This window comes from Rattus norvegicus, chromosome 10 (assembly GCF_021556685.1).
Source record: "Rattus norvegicus strain SHRSP/BbbUtx chromosome 10, alternate assembly SHRSP_T2T, whole genome shotgun sequence".
Lineage (NCBI taxonomy): Eukaryota > Metazoa > Chordata > Mammalia > Rodentia > Muridae > Rattus > Rattus norvegicus.
This window is the reverse complement of record NC_141543.1, coordinates 51150395-51166703: the sequence shown is the minus strand read 5'-3', so window position 1 is coordinate 51166703 and position 16309 is coordinate 51150395. Positions and strand designations below refer to the sequence as shown.

General features: G+C 46.6%; 2 protein-coding genes across 14 annotated transcripts in view; one reads left to right on the top strand and one right to left on the bottom strand.

Moving 5' to 3' along the window:
* Positions 1 to 409, bottom strand: part of Gid4 (GID complex subunit 4) — a 26059-nt gene extending 25650 nt beyond the window's left edge. Inside the window, 1 exon segment of the mRNA NM_001398917.1 lies at positions 140 to 409. Coding sequence (NP_001385846.1) covers positions 140 to 328 — 189 coding nt within the window. The 5' untranslated portion in view covers positions 329 to 409.
* Positions 1 to 16309, top strand: part of Atpaf2 (ATP synthase mitochondrial F1 complex assembly factor 2) — a 17120-nt gene extending 811 nt beyond the window's left edge. For 2 of the 13 annotated variants that reach the window (XM_087571791.1, XM_087571790.1), the window contains exons 2-8: positions 8537 to 8581; positions 8749 to 8894; positions 10637 to 10734; positions 12162 to 12242; positions 12818 to 12930; positions 13319 to 13434; positions 15738 to 16240. In XM_087571791.1, coding sequence (XP_087427917.1) covers positions 8886 to 8894; positions 10637 to 10734; positions 12162 to 12242; positions 12818 to 12930; positions 13319 to 13434; positions 15738 to 15875 — 555 coding nt within the window. In that variant the 5' untranslated portion in view covers positions 8537 to 8581; positions 8749 to 8885 and the 3' untranslated portion in view covers positions 15876 to 16240. 13 annotated transcript variants of the gene reach the window in all.

Genomic DNA, 16309 nt, shown 5'->3' with positions numbered 1-16309 from the left:
CGGTGGGAGGCGCCGGGTGCAGGAGGCCCCGGCAGTGAGGGCCTGGTCCGCGGCTGAGGGCTCGAGGAGCCCAGGGCAGGCCCGGCCCGTGAGCGCCGCGAGGAGGCCCTCGGGCCGGGCCTTGCCGCCTGGCGCTCACCTGCAGCACCACCTCTACGTCGTACGAGTTCCCCTTGCTCTTCTGGTGGCCACGGAACTTGGAGCCGCTGTAGAGCAAGCTGGTGGCCACGCCGGGCTGCTGGGTGTTGATGGGCGGCGGCGGGATGAGTGAAGCCGCGGATGTGGCTGAGGCACCCGCCGGCGGGGGACACTCGGTGCGGACCGGCATCGCGGGGTCCCCCGGAGCCAGGGCTGGGGGAGGGGGAAGGAACCGCCGCCGCCGCGCGGGAGCCGAAGCTGCGGGGAGGGCGGACCCGGGCGCGCACGCGCGGGGGAGGGGCTGGGGAACCACCCGCCCGCTGCCGGCTGACCGAGCGCTCGTGTCGCCACCTGGACCCCGAGACCTGCAAGCAGGGCCTCCCAGTCCTGAGCTGGGCTCCCCTTCCCACTTGCCCTCGCGGGCTCACACATACACACACACACACGCACACATGCACACACACACGCGCACACACTCACTCATACACACACGCGCGCACACACACATACACACACACACACACTCGCGCACACACTCACACACATACACACACACACACACACAAACACACACACACACTCTACTGCTTCCAATTGGCGCGGACCCGCCGAAGAGGCGGGAGCAAGCTCACGCGGCGCTTCCGCCCATTGGCAGACAGAGAAAGCACGTGGTGCGGTGCGCGAATGGCCCTCTGGGACTTGTAGTTTTCTTCCCGTAGCGCGGCATGGAGGGGGCGGGGCGAGCACGCTTGTGATGCTGATTGACGGGGGCGGGGGCGGTACGCAGGGGGCGCGTGGCTGTGACGGCGTGCCGTAGGTGTCATGACGAAGATGGCGGCGTGCTGAGGAGGCTGAGGGCTTTGAACCCTTGGTGAGAGGTTTCCGTACGGAACCAGCGAGGCGTTTGGGGGACTCTCTTCGCTCTATTCCTGTACTGTTTTCACGTATGGGTCCACCCAAACCCTTGGGCATGATGTGGCGAATCTACCCCCGGCTGAGGGACCGGTGGCGCGGTCTCTTGGACCGGCCTCTCGGTGACCCCACCGTTTCATTGTGGCCGGGGCCAGCTCTGAGGCCTCCAGCCCGGGCCTACGTCCCGCCAACAGGTGAGGCCCGGACTTCTGTTACTTTTTGTTCAGGAGCCAAGTCGGGCTCACCTGGTGGAAGGTTTCCGACGTGCAGTGCGGGGTGACTGAGGCAGGGTTCAGGCCCATGAGAATATTCAGAGTAATAGAACTCTGTTTCAGTTTGAAAAATGACATCCAAACCAGTGCGGGAGTGACTTTAGGGGACACAGCGTTTCCAGGGTAGGAGATATTTGGCTGAGGCTTCTCTCAGTTTCCTTTCTTTTTCTTCGCCTTTTGCTTGTTTCATTTTTCAAGACAGGGTTTCTCAGTGTAGCCCTGGTTGCCTTGGAACTCACTCTATAGATCAGGCTGGCCTCGAACTCTGAGATCCTCCTACCTCTAGTTCCGGAGTACTGGAATTACAGGCGTGCACCTGGTTCAATTTTTTCCTTTTAAAGGGAAACAGGAGTTCGTTGATTTCAGAAAGGAAAATCTAGGCTTTCAATCAGGACTTCCAAGGTCACAGAGCAGACTGGTTGAAGTTGTGGAGGCAAAGATTAGCTTGACTGCTTTTTGTCTCCAGGACCCAGCCAACACAAGACTTGGCACAGAGCAGGCTGGCTTTAAGTCTAACACCCTCACACACTTCCTTAAGGGTTTGCAGGCCCTCTGTCCTAGTGCAGTGCCACGACCTCTGCATTCTCTGCAGCCTTCTCTATAGTGACGCTTTATACCAGGCTTCTTTGACCTACTAAGGACTGTAATCCTGAAAGAAGGTTATCTCATTGCTTCTGGAGTGAGATTTTACCAGTGAGGTTCACTTTGGTGAATGAAAAGTAATGATGGCCTCCCTCCCTTCGTTGGGTTACATGTTTTGTGTTGAGGGCACGTGGTCTCACCTGAATGGTACGCAACATCAGATGCAGGACTCATTATGCTCACTAAACAATAGTTTGCAATACACTGATGTGGGAAGTACGAAGGACTTGAGAGATCATAAGGATGAGTGTGTACAGGGTGATTGAAAGGGCATTCAAACTGGGGCTTGATAGATGAGTAAGAGGTTGCTGGGGGGGTTGGGGATTTAGCTCAGTGGTAGAGCACTTGCCTAGCAAGCGCAAGGCCCTGGGTTCGGTCCCCAGCTCCGAAAAAAAAGAAAAGGAAAAAAAAAAAAAAAAAGAGTTTGCTGGGGGAGGAAAAGGGTGTAGCATGTCCAGAGGTGATGACTGGGTGTTAGAGATCTTGCTGCAACACTGCCCTCATTAGGCAACAATTCCATAGGCAGTTTGGCATTGGCAGAAGAGTACAAACCTTGGGTCTCTTGTTGGCTAAACTTCTGAGGTACTGTGGTCTTGGGCAGGTATGATGTTGTTTTCTTTGGTGATCTGAAGCATGAGATTGCTTTTAAGGATTCTTTAGGCTGTAAATTCCATAATTTTTTGTTTTACTTAGTATGTATATGTATATATGCCCTTGGCATGTGCATGGAGGTCAGAGGACAACTAGCAGGGGTTGGCTGTGGCTTTCAGGGATTGAACTGTGGATATTGGGTTTTGGGGTCAGTGTCTTTACATGGTGAGCCATTTCCATGGTCTATAACCCATAATCTTATATAAGTGGAAGAAGAGTGGATGCAGCAGGGAGCTGATTTTTACTTATCAGGACATAAACGAAGGCCTAAAAATGGGCTAGGAAGAAGCTTAGTGGTGTCACACACATGTATCAGCTGCTTGGGAGTCTGAGATAGGATCACTTGGGGTCATGGGGGAGGGGGAGGAGAACAGGGCTTGACTTCCACATATCTCATTGTGCCTCACTCATACATTCCTATTTTCTTTCACATTTGACTACCTACTATGTGCTAGATAACGCTAAGAGCCAACTGGTAAGTCTGTATACAAAAGAAAAGATGGCAGATCAAGCACTTCCATGTTGGAAAACAAAAAGTGTCTACTCGTTTAAATTAACCCTTTGCCTATTTAGTGACCTCCCGAATGTCTTTGTTTATGCCTTGCCTCCCTAGGATATGTTCTGCTCTCCAAGTCCTCACCAGGTGTGAGATGTTTCTGTGTATCTCTGAAGCATATAAATTATTAAGTCCTTCTTGATGAAGACTCTAGTTGTCAAGGTCTCTGAGGGACAGCCACACCATGGAAGGTTGTGTGGAGAGGAGGGACATTCGAAGGGCTCACTGCAGCATTACAGGAGGAGGTAGTGTGGTGCAGAGACCTTTGTGAGGCTGTGGCCACCCTCCTGTTTTCTGCCCAGAGGGAGATGTAGTTTGGAGAAGCAGCATTTGGGGCAAATTCCCAAAGAAATAAAAGCTTGAAGTCCTGTACAAATTGCCCCTCTGTCCAAGGCAGCTTCTCCAAGTTTCTGCCACTTTAGAGGCATTGCCTGCTTTGCCATCCTCATAGGCGTGTCAGGGACCAGACTTCTACCTGCTTTTGAAATAAAGTTTTATTGGAACACAGCCACATACTCATACATATTGTCTGATTTTGTTATATTGGCCAGAACAACCTAGAGTATTGACCTCTGCTCCAGATGAAAAGCAGTTGGGAAAATAGTGCACTGATGTATTTGGCTGCAAGATTTTATTACATTTGTTTGTGTCCATATGTATTTTGGCATACATGTGCTACTGTGTACATGTGGAGATCAGAGAACAGCTTCTGAGAGTGCTGCTCTCTACCTTTACATGGGTTTGGAGATTAAACTTGGGGTCAGACTTGCACATATGCACCTTTAACCACTGAGCCATCTCTCTGGCCCTGGCAGAATTTTAAACACCTTTATTAAGATCTAGTTGACTTGAGGGCTGGAGAGATGGCCCAGGGATTAAGAACATGTGTTGCTTTTGCAGAGGAATGAGTTCAGTTCCCAGGACCCACATAGTAACTCACAGCCATTTGTAACTCCAGTTCCAGGGGATCAAATACCCTCTTCTGACCTCTGTGGGTACTAAGTACATACACAGCACACATACATACAGTTGGGCAAAGCACTCACAGATGAGATAAAATTTTAAAAATCTAATACATAAAATTCACTTAGTATACAGTACATTTCTTAGTGTATATTCAGTAATTTGAATGACCATCACAATCAGTTTAAGAACATTTTTATCAAGGTAAAAGGCAGTCAGTAGGGAGTAGAGTGCTGGCTCAGTGCTTAAGAGCACTGCTCTTCCCAAGGACCTGAGTTCGGTTCCCAGCACCTACATGCAGCTCACAACCATCCATAACTTAAATCCCAGGGGATCAAATGCCTTCTGGCCTTGGGCACAAGTTGTGCACATTGTGCACATACGCGCAGGCAAAATACCTAAAATTTAAAAAAAGGCAGCAAGTACCCTTTAGTACCATCTACCTGCCTAGCCATCTCCCCAGCCCTGGGCAACCACTACTTCATTTAAAGATTTCCCTATTTTAGACATTGCATACAAATAGAGTGTGGAGCTTGGGCCTAGCCTTTCCACTTAGTAACCGAGTATGATGTTCTTAAGGTCTGTTTATGTTGTATCATACATATATCCATATCCCAGTCTCTTTATTGCTAAATAACATGTTGTAGAAATACACATTTTATTTGTCCATTTATGGACATGTGAGTTGTTTCTACTCTTTGGTTATTATTAAATAATGCTGATATAGGTATTTGTATACAAGTTTTTGCATGGGTTTGGTTTTACTTTTCCTGGCTATGTTTTCTAAGCTTAAAATTGGTGGATCAAATGGAAATTAACTCCGTAAGAAATAGTAAGTTGTTTTTTTTTTTGTTTTGCTTTGTTTTGTTTGGTGGAGAGGGGTGTCAAGAGAGAGTTTAGCCATAGCTGTCTTGGAACTAGCTTTGTAGACCAGGCTGACCTCACACTACAGAGATCCATCTGCCTCTGCCTCTCAACTGTTGAGATTAAATACCTCTGTCCCCACCTCCTAGTCCATAGGGTTTGTTTGTTTTTTGTTTTTTTTAAGGTGATGCATTGTTTTAAATTTCTAGTAGTAGTACATGGGGTCTCAAATTTCTTTATATCCTTACTAAAACTTTAATTGTTTGACTTTTTGATTATAGTCACCTCAAAAGTGACTACAGTATCTATAGGCGAGATAGTATCTCAGCGTGGATTATTATTAATAATAATTATTAATTATTGAGATGATCTTTCTGTGTAGCTCTGAATGGCTTTGATCTCTATGTAGACCAAGTTGGCCTCAAACTGTCTGCCTCTGTTTTCTGAGTGCTGGGAAATATGGCATGCACCACCATACCTGAGTTGGAGACTTTCTTTATATGTTTATATTAAAAGAATTTCGATGTCTGAAAACCACTGGTTAGAGCTGTCAGAGGATTATAAAAGGCTATTTTGAATTTAGCTTTAAGGGCCAAGACCCACCAGATGGCGCTGTTTTAAAGGATAAAGGTACTATGTGTGATTGTATGATTAGCACAGATTTTTGGTGTATTCTGGGAATTGTAGTCCTGTGCCTTTAGGTTCTTTAAAAAAGGGGGTAGGGGTGAGGGCAGCTCCTAAACTGGCTGTTAGAATAACCACACATTAGACAAGAGGGATTTAAGAAGGAAGCGACACTGAAAAACCACTTGTTTCTATATATGGACTTAAGCAGTATCTCAGGAAAGAGAGACTAGAGGGTATTAATTTCTCATTCAGTACTCTTTCCTATGAACAGCTTTTCAAAGTTGTTCTCTGATAGGTTTTTTCTTATTTTCTTATGGCTACCTCTTTGTTTTTCATTGTTTGTATATGTGTGTGTGGATATATGTGCCACACATGCATGTGGAGGACAGAGAACATCTTTATGGGGTCAGTTCTCTCCTTTCAAGTTTGTGTGGGATCTGGGGATTGAATTTAGGCCATTTGACTTGCATGAAAAGTACATTTACCTGCTGAGCCATCTTGCTGACCCTCTTCTTGTTTTTTGAGACAGGGTTGCTGAATAGGCTAGGCTAAATGGCCAGCAAGCTGCAGGGATCCTCCTGTTTCCACTTCTCCAGCACTGGTGTCACAAACATGCATGACTATTCTCTGGCTTTTTACATGGGTACCAGGGATTCAACTAGATCCTCATACGTACACAGCAAGTACTTCATCAACTGAGCTTCTTCATGTAAGCCATCTAATCCTAAAAAGTATTTTCTACACATCCCTTCCCAAGCAAATCAGTTAATGAGGTTTAGTGACTGCTCCTTCTGTGGCTTACATATGAGCTCTTAACTGCATGCTTAGAGGTCTTTTTGCAACTTAAGATGAGATGAAGATTCCTCAGTCGGGATTCCCACCATCCACGTGCTCTTACTGTCACTAAAGTTACTTGGTCACTTTGCTCTCAGTAGACAGAACCTCTCTCTGGGGAGCACATCTCATCCCCAAGGTTGGTACTTGAATGTGAGGACCAGTAGGAAGACTGGTATTTGCCTTGTGTCAGAACTTCAGGCAGAAAAGCCCTGTCTAAAGCCTTTGAATATGAAGCCATTATCTCTTGCGTTCTTTTGCCTTTCTACTGTCCTGTTTTCTGCATGTCTTTATTTCCTAATCATCTTACTATCCAGACTTTTATGTTCCTATTCAGATATAGAGGTAGCCCTGGCTAGCAGAGCATGCCAGAAGAGGAGGGTTATAGGAAACTTAGCTGTCCTGGCAGCTCTGGGAGAGTCAGTCCTTCACAGTCAGTTTGTATCCAGTCTCTTTCACCCATTTCTCAAGCCTGTGTTAAGAATCGTTCTCACTGACTTCTGGCCTGGCCAGGCTTTTGTACGTTGCTCAGTCTAGGCACCAGAAAGCACAGTAGATGTAGTGTACAACTTCTGTCAGAGAGAGGAAAAGAGGCCTGTGGCCAACCCACACATAAAGTAGGGAAATTTAACAGTGGCAGAAACTTACCTATTTTGTTGTAGAATGTATGCTATAGTAGAATGTTATTATAGTTTCAAATGACATAGTCAATTGTGTCATATTACCTCAGTGGCCAGAGCTGATAATTATTAGAATTATTCTTTTGCAATTTTATACATACATATTGTCTTAGTTGGTGTTCTATTGCTGTGAGGAGACATCATGACCAAAGCAGCTCTTACAAAAGAAGGTATTTAGTGGGAAGCTTGCTTATAGTTTTAAAGGGTTAGACCATTATCATGGTAGAAAGCACAGTGGCAGGCCTGGTGCTAGAGAAGTAGCTGAGAGCTACATCTTGAGAGACAGAGACAGGGCCTGCCATAAGCTTTGAAACCTCAAAGCCCACCCCAGGATCACACCTCCTTCACCAAGGCCTCACTTCCCAACCATTCTCAACAGTGCACCAACTAGACCCACCAAGCAGGCAGATACATGAATGAGCCTTTAGTGGCCAATCTTTGATAATGTGATAATATTCTTCTCCATTATTCTTCCATTCCCTTCCCCCTATACCCCCTTTTTCCAACAAGTTCCCCTCTTCCATGCCTCTTTTGGAGGTCTGATAACTTTATAAAAAATTTAAAGTGCATGAAGACAAAGATTTTTATGTCTTATTCATTATCAGACCCTTCCCAGTTTCCTCCCCCTGCCTTGCACACATAAGTTTCTCTAAGTTCTTGTAATTCTAACAAAGATATACAAAACAGATCGCCCTTTTTTTTTTTTTTGGTTCTTTTTTTCGGAGCTGGGGACCGAACCCAGGGCCTTGCGCTTCCTAGGTAAGTGCTCTACCACTGAGCTAAATCCCCAGCCCCCCAGATCGCCCTTCTTAAAGGAAGTATTTGGAGTTCCTGTTGAATACACGAGCTAGCTGGTTAATTAGATAAATGAATTAGAGAAGATGGGAAATGTTTTTGGTAGCTTTATTTTCTGCCTGTATATCACAAATTTACATTCATGTGTACATAAGCACACATTGGCTTCCTTCCTCAGAGGCATCTGCCTGAAAGGAGCCTCTGGTTCTATTCCATTCACAAACCAACTTTCCATTCAGGTCCATTGTGCTGGCCTGGGGGCAGCGCGCGTGGGCATACTGGCTGCTAAAGCAGGTGTTGGAAGTTCTCGGGTCACAGTCTGAGGCTCCACTGGCTCTTGATCAGAGTCGTCTCCCAGCTTGGATACTAGGAGAGGCATAACCAGTGAGTCCTGGTCTTCACTTGTCCCTGGAGAGTGGTTGTTCCCTTTTCCAAGCTTTAATCAGAAGCCGTTGATTATACTGCAGACCAGGGCAGACCTTGGATGGTGATATGAAAATGAAGCCAATCAATCAGCATTAGCAATAATGATACGAGTTGGTGTTGCCTTTGGAGGTCTCTTGATTCTATTTTAAATTGTCTTTGAAAAATCTGTCTTACAGAAAGGAAGAGGTTTTATCAGAATGTCAGCATCTCACAGGGTGAAGGTAAGTATCTGAAAATCTGATGGCCTTATTGTGAATGGTTGGGGTACACTTTTTGTCTCCAGCCAGATGATGGTGGCACTTTTGTCAGCGTTGTCTTTGTGTGCACCAAATACAGATATGGTCACTCGAATCCACATTCCCTGAGAACTTTCATTTGATCTTTTAAGGTGGCTTTGAGATAAACCTGGACCACAGAAAGCTGAAAACTCCCCAAGCCAAGCTTTTTACCGTCCCCAGCGAGGCCCTGGCTATTGCGGTGGCCACTGAATGGGACTCCCAGCAGGATACCATCAAGTTCTACACCATGCACCTGGTAACAAGCTTGTAGCAAGCAAATTTTTATCATACAAATTTCCATCTGATGCTCACCAAGCCTTCCTGGCAAAAATATACAGTTCCTTCCATATTATGACAAGACTCTGGGATAGACAAGGCTCCTATCTGCCTACCTGCAGCCATACTTAAACCATCTGTCACTGAACAGGCCAAGTTCTTTCCTTGCCTGGCCTGGCCACTTGTAGTTCGCTCTACTTGGAGCACTGGGCTGAGTAGTGTGTGACTGGTTTTTCCCCTGGTCTCTGGACAGAAGTCACCATTAATGACTCCTAGTTCTCCCCCTCCATCCCCTATCCCATTTTATCTTTGTTGTTTGGTTGATTTTGGTTTTTTGAGACAGAGTCTTGTGTCTTAGGCAGGCCTCAAACTTGATTTATAGCTGCAAATGACCTTGAACTTGTGCTTTTACGGCCTGAGTACTGAGATGACTCATGTGTCTCCATGTCCTGTTTATGCAGTGCTGAGGGTTGAGCCCAGGGTTTATGAATGCTAGGCAAACCCTCCATGTCTTAGCCACATCTCTCATCTTTATTTTATTTTTATTTTTATTTTTATCATTATCATTATTATTATTATTTTGAAACAGTTTGTTTTGTTTATATAGTTCTGGCTGTTTAGGAATTTGCTCGGTAGAACAGTCTGACCTTGAACTCACAGAAGTCTGCCTGCCTCTGCCTCCTAAGTACTGGGACCAAAGGTGTGTGCAGCCTCACCTGAGTGCAGCCTTTATTTCTCATTACAGATAATCATGTGCTGCATCACCACTGTAGCAGTCTGTTTCTATTTACATGTTTATTACCTGTGTCTTTCATAGCTTGGTTAGTGACAGAAGAGTAGTGGCCATGTCTTTTTCCTCAGTAGTTCCAGTTGCAAGTATACCTGAATCTCACTGAACATTGGTGGGGTACGGGACCCAGGCACCAGATGGGTGAGGAAAGGAGGATGAAGCCCTCCTCAGCCTTACAGAATGGTCACCCTTCCTTAGCCCCATGGTCCCCGCTGTACTGCCCACCTTATTGTGCCATGGGTGGTCAGATGATAACAGTGCATGCAGCCCTCATGTGGTTCTAAGGAAGGCACCAGCTAGTACTGGGGCTAGGTGTTCTCGTCATACTCACTGCAGACCCAGATGGGCCTAACAGCATAGTCTATTTCTTGACTATCTAGTGTAATCAGGGTGACAAGGCCACAAACTGAGGCCTAGAGCAGCCTTAGGAACCTCTTATTGATGAGGTAACACTAAGGAAATATCTTGATCCCAGTTCAATCTGCTGACTTGTTTTCTGAAGTGTCCAACAAGCTGGTAAAGCTCTCAGTTATTTTGAGTTTCATGCCTTTATTGTATTTGAGTATGTATTTTACCTCTATGGGCCTCAATTTTCACATTTCTGTAAAAGGTAGAATAGTAGCATCTGCCCCAAAGCATTGTTATGCAGGTTAACCTGATAGTCGTGAATATGAAAATACATAAAGCCCTGAAACTTTGAGAAAGTTCCCTACTCTAAGAAAGACCACTGTGAGAGTCTAGTGAACCCCATGAGCACAGTAGAGTTTGAAGACGGAGCCTGGTTTTCAGATCCCCCAGCAGATAAGCTGCTGCTGTGGCTGTGATGATAGCGGTAATGCATGGCTCTGTTGTGCTGTCAGATGTGTCAGATCCAGTGTATGCACACCTGAACCCCACAGGTGAGTGACAGCATTTTCTACCTTTCTATCAAGACCACATTGTGCAATACATCCTTGGACAACCCAACCCAGCGAAACAAAGATCAGCTGATCCGGGCAGCTGTGAAGTTTCTAGACACGGACACCATCTGGTAAGTGGCATTAGATGAACAGTCCTCTTGGGTGGTGTGAACTTCTTAGTCTATTTTGTTTCATTTGTCCAAAGCATATCGGTGGGGAGAAAGCAAGGCCTTTGTCATTATTTTGCAAGAGGGCAAGAAGGTAGCCCACTTGATATGACTGAACCACAGGAGGAAGACTTCTCAGTCTGTTCTAGCACAGGGTACCCCTTGGACTGAGCTGAGTTGCCATAGAGACGTATGCCATTTCCACAGGCTCCAGAACTATAGGACCCATTGGCCAACCCCCAGCAGCACATCTGGCCCTTAATGTGTTCATGTATTAGCATCCCTGTCATTACAGGTGGCAGTAGTCAGGGGCTGGCCTCTCCCAATTCTGAATTCTCCCCTGTGTCTATTTGCTTGTTGGAGAGTGATATTAAAGGAACATCTGAATGATTGTGCAGCACTGGGCCTGTTGGCCCTTTACTCAGGGGCTTTGAGTCACCCCAGGGATTCCTTGGGATGCTAGCATAGGTACTCTGGAAGGGAGGGAGTAGGAAAGCCTACTCTGTTTTTGTTAGGGACAGTGGCTTGCAGGGAATAGAGTTCATTCAGCTTCCCTTTGATAAAGAGGGCTTCTTGAAAACTATACTGGATTCTAACAAGTAAACAAAGGCAGTTGGGACCAAGTTCTATCTGCCTCTACCCTTCAGGTCCAGGATTGGGTAGGGAGGAAAGGCTTCCTACTCAGCTCTTAGCAGCCCAGCTTTTCTGCATACCTTCTGCTTACAGGAAACTAGCTTTCTGTGGTGCCCTAGGGTTTCCATCCATGAGACTGTGCAGCTTAGCTCCTATCAACTGACCTTCTGTATCTGTATCAAAATGACTTGTACCACCTGGTTCTGTGGTGATCCCTTTGGGCAAAAGGAGCCACAACAGGAGGTGGCTAGGCTCCTGAAGTGTCGGCAGGCATTTGGTCCTTGGCCAGGAGGAGGTTTCACTGAGCGTCTAGCCCAGCACTGTGTCCAGTGGGTATGGGTCCCATTTTTATTGCAGATCTGCTTTTGAGTTCACTAACATGGCTGCTAATGGACCTGTCAAGTATTTGGGAACTGGAAGATAACCAATCACAACTCAAGCTACACTAAAATTCCCTGGAGGGTGTATGGAAACATGGCCAGAACCCCAGAGGTTCTGCTTGTCATCAGTGTGGGATTTATCTGAGAAAGTGTCCTGGTAATGAGCATCTGAAGTGAGGCTAGAGCTGATGCTGCTGGCCCACGTGGTTCCTTCACCCCTTGGCTGTACTCGGAGCACATGGCTTTATGGGACAAGACTTAGGATGCTGGGTTGTTGGTGGAAAATTTTTGCTTATGCCCTTTGCATTTTCCTTTTCTGTCCCTCAATGAAGGAATTATACTTTTTTATTAATGAAGGTGGTTTTTACAATGAATTAGCTACAGGGTGGAAGAACCAGAGACATTAGTGGAACTTCAAAAGAACGAATGGGATCCCATCATAGAGTGGGCTGAGAAAAGGTAAGATGTGCAGCCCCACATGGACATTGAATAGGCCTGGTATTGGTTTGGGTGCTGGGGTCAGAGGCACACAGTACACCTGAAATCTCAGGCTGGCTTCCTGAGCCAGAGCCCTCCTGAGCTTGAGCTCCCTCAGGTATGGAGAGGAGGGGTTACCTTGGAAAACATATTCCTCAAAGTCATTTAGGTCACTGTGCCCTGAATAACTGCTACTGGGCTCCAGCCCTTGTTACACATTTCTTGAGTCCTCACAATGACCCAGACATCCTGAGGGGCTATTTTTATTTATTTGTTTGTTTTGGTTCTTTGAATAGGGTCTCATGTAATCCAGGCTAGACTCAAACCCACTGTGTAGGCACCACTGGCTTTCTGCCTGTGATATCCTGCCTCAGCCTTCTGAGCTCTGTGATCACAGGTGTGATCACAGGCATGCACCTCCATGCTCTGCTGTCCTGAGGAAAGCATGTATGCCATAATGTTTGGTTTGGCTTGGTTTGGTTTTTTGCTCTTAGTTAAAAGTTAGACTGCTCTTGAAAGACAGTGTGCCGAAGACATGCTCATGCCTTTCCCTTTAGGTATGGTATGGAGATCGGCTCCTCTACCAGCATAATGGGGCCCAGCATCCCTACCCAGACCCGAGAGGTGCTTACTAGCCACTTGGCCTCTTACAACATGTGGGCCCTGCAAGGTACAAGTTGGGTTTCGTGGGCCCGGAGGGTTGGGTACATAGTGATACATCCCTGTTGAGCACTCTGAACATGGAGGATGGGTGGCTCTGATGTCAGACCCTTTTACTTAGCTCTTCCTGTATCATTACTATGGACCCATATAGCCATCTTTAAACCAATCATGGAGTGAGGCCTGGGGGACACTTGAATTAACCAGGTTCAGATCATATACCTACCCAGGAAAAGGCAGAGGTGGGTTACTCCAAGGAAAGGATGTATTCTGGCATGAGAGTGTGTCAAACTCAAGTGGGTCTTAGGATGATGTCCCCTTGCCCTATTCCATGAGGGAATAGAAACTGACAGGCAGTAGGCTATAAGTATTGACTGGGCTTGTGTCCCCCTGCCCAGGGATTGAATTTGTAGTGGCCCAGCTCAAGTCCATGTTGTTGACTTTGGGCCTGATTGACTTGCGCCTGACTGTGGAACAAGCTGTGCTGCTGTCACGCCTGGAGGAAGAGTACCAGGTAAGTTCTGATATCAGTTCCTACTTTAACCCTTTCTGATTCAGACTCCCTGAGTTTTTGTACATGAGGAAAAAAAAAAAATCAAACTAAGGAGCAGTGAAGGTTTAAGTGTTGCTGGGGCTAAGTGTAGGCTAGAGACCCGCCTAGTATGCTCTGGGCCCTGGATTCCATCATCAGCACCACACACACATACCCATGCATGTGAAAAGGCTTCAGAATTGTTCAGTACTCTCCTTGTCCCCCAACTCTTCAACAGCTTGATTGAGTAGGACTTGTGCTTACCCACATTTTATAGAAGAATAAACTGGAGTGCTAGGTTGCACTTCTGGAGAGTGTTACACTGTGGTTTGCTCCCATGTCTGTGTTACTAGGGCTAAGGCCGCCACTGTGAGGCTCATGGGCAGATGAAGGTATTTGGACCGCATCCATCTGCCCTGCTTTGTGTTCCTGATATCCACCCTGGCTAGCAGAGGAGCCAAGGAGCAGCTGCTGCCTGCACACACGTTGGGTTTAGGAGGCAGAAAACTAAGGGTCCGCCATGCTGCTGTTCACATTTTTGTTTTTGGCTTGTGTTTGTTTTGCTTTGTCGAGAGAGAGTCCCAGGTAGTCTAGATCAGCCTTGAGCTCATTGCTAACCATGAACTTCTGATCTTCCTGCCTCAGCCTCTCTGATGCTGGGATTATGGACACTTGTCACAATGGCTGGCCGATTTACATGTCTGTTTTATTTTTCTTTTCTGAGACAAGCCTTGCTGTATAGTCCTGACTGAAACTCACTATGTAGACTAGCCTGGCCTGGACCATATGAAGGTGCTCTTGCCTTTGCCTCCTGAGATCACAAATGTGTGCTGCTGGGCCTGGCTTTTGTTTATATTTTCATCTTACTATTTTTATTCTCTTCTCCCCCCGCCTCCTTTCTGTCTTCCTATGTGTGTTTACGTTTATGTGGTACATGTGCAGGTAAGGATACATGTGTGTGCGTTCTGGAGGTTGACATGAAGTGTCCTCCTCAATTATTCTTTACCTCAGTATTGAGGCAGAGACTCTTGGTTGAACCCAGAGTTCACCAGTGTGGCTAGTTAAGTTAGCCAGTTGCTCTGGAGAATCCCTGTCTGCCTCTGCAGAGCTAGGGTTATAGGTCAGCTGCTACGTCCACTTGGCTTTTATGTGGTTGTTGGGATCTGAACTCTGGTCTTCATCCTTGTGCAGCAAGTGCTAAGTCGTCTCCCCAGCCCATTGTTTGTGTCATTAACACTGAGAACCTAGTGCTCCTTGTGGGCCTGAGGGTGTTGCTATTACTCCAACCTCAGAAGGTTAATGTTATTAGGAGTTGGTTTCTTTGAGATTAAAAACCGTATTGGAATATTTAATGTACTGCTTGGAAAAATGCCAGGGGCAACCTGTTTCTATACAGCAGAAAAGAGCCACTCACTGATGTCAGGCCATTTCATGAGAAGGGCTGATGTCAGCTGTTAGGACTGTAGGGTTGGTACAAAACCAGGAAATCTGGCCTCTGGATTGGACTGTGCTTTTGGCTACGGGACCCAAGCCAGGTGACCCTCTGAACTTGGATTTGATCCTGAACAAAATGAGGAATGACCTGAAATGAAGGTGAAAATTATCTCAGATAATGTATTTCAGTTGTGCAAACTGAGACCAAGCAAGCAGAAATGCAGGTAGCTTGTATGACCCGAAATATTTTGTATTCCCTGGTGATCTGGCCAGGGCTGCTGGATTCCTGTAGGGAGACACCAGCAGGGTGGGTTTGGAGACACTCATTTCTGCAGAGGCACAGTGGGTTTGGAGCTCCTCCCTCTTGTTATAATTCTGAGAGGGTCTACAGCTGGCTTCCTATGTGCTACACAGAATCACTGCTGTTCTGCTGCTCCTTAGGGGTCAGAACCAAGTTGCTTGTGATCTGGCTTCATTTATTTACTGCACCCCCATGGTAGTGCCTACAGCCTTGAAGGACAATGAGATATACAACTCAAAAAGGATGACAACTTTCAGGCTGCTTCCTGCTGGCTTCCTGGATCACATAGATAAGGCCCCATTAGAGGAGACCCACTGGGATTTAGCAATGGGCAGCCCCTAAGCGGAGATATGTTCCTCCCAGACTATCTAAGGCCCCAGACAGCAAAAAAGCCAGCTCCAGCTTCCTGGATCATTACCAGATGGCTCACATGGGTCTCATGTGTTTGGTAGGATCATGGCTCACCACCCTTAGACCAGCAGTGGGAATGGAATGTGATTCAGGTCACCAGGCAAAACTAACCCAGAAGCTTGTTTTTACTTCTCCTTAGATCCAGAAGTGGGGCAACATTGAATGGGCCCATGACTATGAGCTCCAGGAACTGCGGGCTCGCACTGCTGCTGGCACCCTTTTTGTCCACCTCTGCTCGGAAAGCTCTACAGTCAAACATAAGCTCCTGCAAGAGTGAGGCCTGGGGTGCACACACTGGCTGGAAGGAACTGCACAGGCACAGGCTTGCTGATGTGGGCCTTCCTTGGCTGTTGGACCTGTGTATCCAGTGATGCTCGGCTAGCCAGTACCTATTAGGCTCCCTCAGCCTATACCTGTAAGGCTACCCAGTCTGTACCTGGGTCTTCCCTGACCTGTGTGGCTTGGCCATATATACAAGCATCCTGAGATGCCCTGGAGACATAGTGTGCCTGACTTGAGGTCAGACAGCTTCCGATGCAGATGCCCTTGGCTTGACCAGTAGTGAGGAAGGGAGACGAGTGATATATATAGAGACTTTGTCTTGACCCTGATTTTATTAAATATTTTTTCATTCTGGAAATATATCAAGCCTCATTTTCATTTGAGCCTTGGCATTTCTCCATTCTTCTTGTTTTATCTGAGCTCTGTCAC